Genomic DNA, 7,601 nt, shown 5'->3' on the forward strand with positions numbered 1-7,601 from the left:
ACCAAGGGTGAATGGGAAGGTGTTGGGCAGGCCACATGCTGCATTCTAAGTGCCGCCCTCTCTTTCAAACATGCCTGCAGAGGGTTATAAAATCCAGCCCATTGTTGATTCTTGTGCACCCTGTTGTACTTTATAGGTTCAGAGGGCAAATTGACTTGCTCCATCTGCAACAGGTAACTTAATTTCTTTGAAAATACGTACAAGTCCAATACATTACATGCACAGTGTTTGGATTCAGAATGACAAACTGATCTATTGTGAAACAAATATATTTCAGTTAGTGCCAATGTAGACAAATTGTTACTGTGAGTGCATGTTCCCTGCACATTCATCAATTGCACACTCATTTTATTTAACACCTTCAGACAGATATTAAAATGTCAAGAGCACTTCCAGTGGCTTAATGGGTAAACACAGACCCCAATATGTAACTGAGCCATATTAGGTGCTTGATCCTTAACTTGTGGCTTCTTCTTATCATGACCAGGGACAGTCTATACATGGCCCAGCCAGAACTGGAAATTTTTGAGCCTTGTTGTTGAATTCGGCAAGATCTGCCACAGTGCAGTGTTCCTCTAGCGATAGTCATTGCAGGAGATGTTGCATACTCTGTGACTCAATTCCACATTCACAAGTTGTCGGGCAGGTTGTATATCCCAATTTGCTTAATGACACCTTTGAATGACCTACACCAGTCCTAAGTCTGTTAAGGCACTTCCAGGTTGCCCAGTTGCAATTAGCTCCTGGGGGAAGGCTTTCATCCAGTAGAAGCTTTCACGTCATGGCCCTGTTTCAACCAATTCTACCACCACCATGCACAGCAAGTAGTGTATACAACTTGTGGCCGACTTATCTGATCTCGGTGGTAGAGGCCCTAAAATACTACAACAGCCCTCAGTGTCTCTGGCCTATGAAGGACACAGAGACAATATGCAGTAGCTGCATTATCTTATATATACTATTTAGTCTGCAGTTTAATTTTACGAAGCTGGTTCTAGTTTTGAAAGTAATAAAAAAAATAGTCTCAATTTAAAACTGTTTCAGTGCTTTAATGATAGAGTGCCTCACGGACAAGCTGGCTCAGTCCTCACTGAGCGATGCCAGCAATATCAGCTTGGCAGTTTTAATTTCTTGCATGAATCATGCAAATTAAAAAAAATCCAAGGAACCTCAGGATTAAAGAGGAAAATCTTTTGCAGAAACTCGTGGCTGTGCACTGACAACCCACTGCCCCACTGAAATTACTTTGGCATAGCGACTGGGTGGAAAATTAGCCCTCATGCTTCTGATTTTGCTGGAGATACACTCACAATGTAGCAGAAGAGTACTCACCTCACCAGTGTAGAAACTTCCAAAGCAATCTCCACATTTTTATTTCAACATAGAGCATCTCTGTTCCTTTCAGCTTGTGCTACTTTGGACTGGTAAATTGCAGAAAGTTTCTATGTGCTGCATGCAGCAGAAAACTCAAAATGAAGTTTGATTAGATGTAAAATAATAATCTTGTAATTTTCTTTTCACACTTTGGCTTTGTGACCTGATTTGAATTATAAGATATAGAGAGAGAAAAATTGAACAGGAAATCAGAGAATATTTTTTGTTATTAAAGCGACAATACTTCGTCACAGCCGTGGTTGACTAAGTTGTGGTAAATGCAGCTGTGAGCAAACATCTATAAAAGCCCCATTAGAAAACTAGTACAATACCAGAAGCTAGCAAATCACCCCAGCTTCATTCTTTCAAGCTGATCAATCAGGGGCCAAAGAGTGAGAGAAAATAATGGATCACAACACACGAGTTTTGGTTAATCTGAAGTCACTGGTGATCCTGAGCATGCTCTGGATTTGTGGATCATATGCAAGTAAGTCCCATAATACCTCTCCTTTCATTATATGCAGGTTATCGTTTCATCATCTAGTCACATAATATTAAGATAGAAAGTTATAAATATTGCCTCAGTAAATTATCATTCAACAATTGAAAACAGAACATGTTTTAAACTTAACATGCAACATATTACTGCGATAATGAGATTTTGGTGATTTTAATGGAAAAAATGACAAATTATGAGTTTTCAGTGACACATTTTCAGTGTCAGCCATGGTTCAAATGGCAGTACCCTTGCCTCTGTGGCACAAGATTGAGGGTTTAAATCCTACTCCAGAGTTTTGAGCACTAAAATCCAGGTTAATACTCCTGTGAAGTACTGAGGGACTACTGCACCATTGGAGGTGCTACCTTTCAAATGAGGTGTTAAAATGAGGCCCCATCTGTTTGCTAAGGTGGTCATAAAACTAAAACTAAAAATAGCACTATTTCGAAGAAGAGCTGGATAATTGTCCCCAGTGTCCTGGCCAAAGTTTATCCCTCAATCAACATCACAAAAACATATCAGGTCATTATCACATTGCCTTTTTTGGGAGCTGGCCATGCAAAAATTGGCTGCCGCATTTCCTAAATTCCAACTGTGACTACACTTCAAAAGTACCTCATTGGGTACTTTGGGATATCTGTAGATCGTGAAAGGTGCTATATAAAATGCAAATCTTTTTTTCCTTTCTTTCTTTAGTTTTGTTGCTTTCTCCTTTCCTGCCCTGAAGATGGCCTTTTGCACTTGAATTTAAATGATCAGCTGGGCAGCTGAAATTTGGCTGGAGAGAATCAAAAGCCCCTGACAGACCCTACCCAATTTTCTTTCTGTTGAAATTAACATGTCGATATTTGGACAGACTCCATTAGCTGTGTTTGGTCCACTTTGCCCGATTTTCTTCCATGTGCTCCATCCTGGTCAACTGACTGTTGAACTACCTCAGCTGATTTCCAGATGGACCTCTGGACTGATTATTACTGTCTCCCTAGTGTGAGGGTACTGAGGACAAGCACTCGCTGACTTTGGTTGGTATCCTTGTTGCCCGAATAGGGAAAGGGGATCAAAAAGAGGTGATAGAAGAATAAAGAAGGTGCTGCCATGTAGATTGATGGAGATTGAAGAGTAGAATGGGGCATGACCATGGGTCACATGCAATCCACTATGTGAACTCTCAGTAGTAATGTGCTTAATGTGGTTGACTCTTAACTGCCCTCTGAACAAGGGCAATTAGGAACGGAGAATAAATGCTGGCCTAGCCAGCAATGCCCACATCCCACAAGTGAATACAAAAAAATATACAGGCTTGTAACACTTCTATGAATTCCTTTTTTCAGTAAGCATATCTATGAAAGACTGTTGCCTCAAATATTCAAAAGGATCTCTGCCATTTAGGCGCATTGCTGGCTACGTGGAGCAGAAGTCTAATGAAGTTTGCCGGATAGATGCGATTATGTGAGTACAGTTAGTGATCCCAGAAGGCAAATCATTTCTGAATGGTACAATTTAATTTAAAGCCAATCAGAAGTTATTCTTTTCCACATTTGTTTGAACAGACTGTATACTGTGAAAAGTCGGTGGGTTTGCGCAGATCCTCAAAATGTATGGGTGAAACGTGCACTTCGCTATTTAAGGTAAGAGCACAAACATTGATTTCATCCCCCCAAAGACTCTGTATATGTAACAGATTAATAAGAACCTTTGATTATCCTGGAGTTTCAATGACACACCCCAAATGTCAATACTATTTAGACTGGTACACAATTTGGGTGTAAATTATAACTATGATGACTTTAGCTTTTAGTTAATCATTTGTTGCCAAAAATTCCAACCACTGAGGAAATTAACGTCTTATCCATACACACGGATCAAAGTGGGAAAAGGTGATGCAATAACATTTTGAAGGATCTATAATTACGAAGGAATATTTTTTGATTTGCAGTGAGAGGCTGGGGAAAATGTCCCAGAAGAACACAACTGTTCAACCTACATCAGCAAGAATTAAATGATGTCTTTATGACCATCCAACAAGGTTATTGTACAGTTTCTTTTTACAGCAAAATCTTAAGCACTTAGAATTAATTAAAGCCATTCTGTAGTATTAGCTGCTGATACATGTTCAAAATATATATATATTGATCTAATTAATAGCAGGTTACCTGAAGATATGAGGCTACCTTTGGGATTAATTTTGGGCATGTTACCTTCAAAGAATGTATTTCTGCATTAACCCCTAGGATGTTGACGTTGGGGTTTCAGCGATGGTAATGTCGTTGAATGTCAGGGAGATGGTTATATTCTCTTTTGTTGGATATGATTCTTGCCTAGCACTTTTGTGCCATGAAAATTACTTGCCCATCATCACAAGGCTGAATATTGTCCAGCTCTTGCTGCATGCAGGCATGGACTGCTTCAGTATCTCAGGAGCTGTGAATGATACTAAACTACATGCAATTGTCAGCAAGCATGCAATTTCAGGCCTAGGGAATCCAATAGGTGGTAATCAACAGGTTTACTTGCCTGTATTTGACTTGATTCCATGAGACTTCATTGGGCAACATTGAATGGAAGCAACAGGGGTCTCTCTCACCAGCTGGAGAGCATGGTGGGAGCCCTGCATCACTTCTTTTAAGCACTGCCTTACAAATTAAATGCCACTCAGGCACTTAACTGGACAGCAGCAAGCCTTTCCCGGGATCAAAGAATCAAAGACCCCGGGGACGGGGGGCCGGAGCAGGAGTCCCACCCATTGAGAGCTGCCAGCTAATCATAAGCCAGCTACTCTATTGAATGGTAGCACCACTGGGGAGGTGGTGGCTGCTGCAGCTACTAAACCCACCCTAGGCCCAGTATCGTTGCTGAATTCTAGGCTACTGGTGAGTGATAGCAGGAGGGGGTTGTTGCAGGGCAGGGATCACAGGAGGAGGAGAGGTCAGCAGCAAAAGTAGGGGGATAGCTCCTAGCACCCCCACCCCCTATTCCTGATGCCAGGTCCCTGAATCAGGTACTGAGTGCATTTGAATAAGGGACTTGCACCTCTGGAAGCCTGCAAGCAACCCCACAAGATTATTTGCTTGTCATGCTTCCTACATGGCAAGCCCCCTGTGCACTGCTGGGTTAATGCCAGTGGTGGCAGAATGGGGCCCTTAATTGCAGGCCTCAGTTGGCAGCAGGAAGCAAAATTGTCCATGAGCCTTCTTGCCCTGGACTTAATTGGGGTGGAGGTGTGAAGGCAATGGGATGCCTCCTCCAGCACTAAGCTTGCCATGAGGGAGGGCATTAAATTCTGTCCATTGCTGAGGACTCCTGGGGCTACCCCATTCTGACTGCAAGCTACTGTCCCACCAGTTCTGGTGGGTCTATCCTGCTGGTGGGACAGGACATACTGAAGGATGGTGGTGTATGGGCCATTGTCTGTAAGGTCTGATTCCGTGATTATGACTATGTCAGGCTGTTGCTTGACTAGTCTGCGAGGCAGCTCTACCAACTTTGGCACAAGCCCCCGACAGCTAGTAGAGAGGAATTTGCAGGATTGACCAGGCAACATGTGCCTTTGTCATTTCCAATGCCTAGTTCAATGTTGGGTGGTCCATCTGGTTTTATGTTGATTCAACTTTTCAGTAGCGGTTTGATACAACTGACTGTCATGCTCAGCCATTTCATTTTGATGCTTGTTTATGTTCCTATAAAATGAATCATAACTATATATTACTGTGTATTGTCACAAAGGGCTACATCCCGTGTGAGATGGTTATTTGGTTTTGTATCTTTGAATTACAATGTTATATTTCTGACATAATAAAATAATATAAACCTGTGTGTGACTTTGTTTATTTCTGTCTGGTCTCCAAAGAAAAATAAATCTATTTTGTCATGTTAAATAGTGCCCTCTAAACATTCAGAAGGATATAGGTTCTATTAATACTATGACGATGAAGGCAACATCTGAGCAGCAAGATTTATTTAAACCTCAGAAATTATTTTTTAATAAAAACAAATATCCCAAATACTGGGGCCAATTCCACAATGTATCCCAGCAGAACGTGAGACTGGAGAAACGTTGTTAAATTGCAGGCCTAAAAACCATAGATCACCTGAAGTGCAGAGTAGAACATAACAAGATTGTCTCTGTTCTGTCAAGTTCTGCTGGTTTTGGTTGGCTGATTAAAATTTGAGCACTTTGAAGACTTTTTGGCAATTCTTTCATGATAATCTTGTTTTCTTTCTTGCTCTCATTTTGTTGAGTTTTCCTATTTTCTAGGAACTGCTTTGCTGCTTATTTTCCAATGGCTATTTCATTTAGTATTGATACAATTCTGATCAAGGCTATGCTGCATCTGGAGACCAGGCACATGCTCAGTCAGTGGCTGATGATGTGCCTCTGGAATCGTTCGTGAGGCAGCAGACACTGGAAGTGCAGTAGGGTATGCGGGAGGACCTGCCGGAGATACATGAAGCTATGTGTGGCACAGTGCCCGTGCTGGAGGAGTCCACACGGATCATCACCGATGCAATGAGCCTCATGGCCGAGTGCCATGCTTCCTCCATGGAGAGATGGTGATGCTTGTGGAGAGGCTCCTCCAGGAGAACAATTAGAACCTCCTGGGGTTGCGCTTGGACCTGCAAGCACTCACAGTGGCATTGACCTCAGCTGACCATTGCCCATGTGGTAGATGGATTGGGCACCAAGTATCCTATCTCAGTGCCCATCCATGTACCATGAGCAGGGAGGTCCGAAGTGGCCTCACATCGGCGTGGCAGCTGCCTGCCATCTCTGTGGGCTCCTCTCAGGGTGCTTTGGATGAGGGCAGCAGCTTCTCTGCCCCTCTGCCTGTGACCGTGGCATCTGATGAGGCTGCGGTGACTGGGGAGATGCCAGCTGTGGAACTGGCAGATCCCTCCCAGGCAGGGCCAGCACAGGCTCCATGGGCCAGAGGACGGCCGCCAAGGTCATCGAGGCCAACAGGACAGCACAGTGAGCAGACTGTCTCAGATGCCAATGCCAACAAGGGGACAGCACCTAGATGTAACTCCCGTAAGTATAACTTTAAGGCACATTAGGCACACCATGGGTTTCTGACTAGTGGTTTTATGTTGCCCCATATTAGTTCCTTTAAGACTTGGCATGATGTGCAACACTTTTTTTTAGTTTCTGAAGTTACTTTTGTAATCTCAATAAATATTGATATGTTACCATGACTCAGGGTGATTCCTTACTTCTGCAGGTGGATGGGAACCTGTGATGTTATGAGTGACTTGTTTGACATTGATATTTATTGGCAGGGGCCTTAGTTAATGTTACTATCCAGACAGATTTAGCACTCAGGTATCGAATATGGAGCCTGCAGCCCTGGCATGTGTTGAAGGTCCATCTGTGGTGTGCTAGCTGAAGGTTCTTTGGATTAAAGCCTCCCGGGTGTCCCTGCCTCCCTGCAGTATGCCCGGGTCAGCGTCTACCCCCTCAGCATTTCCCTGTGCATGCTCACCCTCGTTCTCACTGCTGGACTCATTGTGTGCAGCCACAGCCACTGTGTCTACATTTGTTGTCCACTGCATTGCCCCTTTCCAGCGCCAGATTGTGGAGAGTGCAGCATGCAACCACTATCAGTGACACACAATCTGGAGGGTACTGGAGTGCGCTCCCTGAATGGTCCAGATATCAGGAGTGCTTCTGGCTCTGTCCACCACAGCCCTTGTGGAAGCATGGCTCCTATTGTAGCGCTGCTCAGCTTCT

The 7,601-nt window shown here is 43.4% G+C and overlaps 1 protein-coding gene across 1 annotated transcript; it reads left to right on the top strand.

Annotated features, from left to right (window-relative positions):
- The first annotated feature begins 1,710 nt into the window (after window positions 1-1,710).
- On the top strand, window positions 1,711-5,684 carry LOC121271636 (C-C motif chemokine 20-like). Its single transcript, XM_041177732.1, has 4 exons — window positions 1,711-1,861; window positions 3,205-3,322; window positions 3,424-3,501; window positions 3,810-5,684. The coding sequence occupies exons 1-4, from the start codon at window positions 1,780-1,782 to the stop codon at window positions 3,874-3,876; spliced, it is 345 nt and encodes a 114-aa protein (XP_041033666.1). The 5' UTR covers window positions 1,711-1,779; the 3' UTR covers window positions 3,877-5,684.
- Window positions 5,685-7,601: the final 1,917 nt, after the last annotated feature.

This window comes from Carcharodon carcharias, chromosome 2, assembly GCF_017639515.1.
Source record: "Carcharodon carcharias isolate sCarCar2 chromosome 2, sCarCar2.pri, whole genome shotgun sequence".
NCBI classification, from domain to species: Eukaryota; Metazoa; Chordata; class Chondrichthyes; order Lamniformes; family Lamnidae; genus Carcharodon; species Carcharodon carcharias.

Excerpts from the sequence above, each read along its gene's own strand:
- LOC121271636 (XM_041177732.1), top strand. The coding sequence starts at position 1,780 with ATGGATCACAACACACGAGTTTTGGTTAATCTGAAGTCACTGGTGATC. Across the intron at positions 3,323-3,423 it reads TGCCGGATAGATGCGATTAT|ACTGTATACTGTGAAAAGTC; the intron begins GTGAGTACAGTT and ends TTGTTTGAACAG. Across the intron at positions 3,502-3,809 it reads CGTGCACTTCGCTATTTAAG|TGAGAGGCTGGGGAAAATGT; the intron begins GTAAGAGCACAA and ends TTTGATTTGCAG.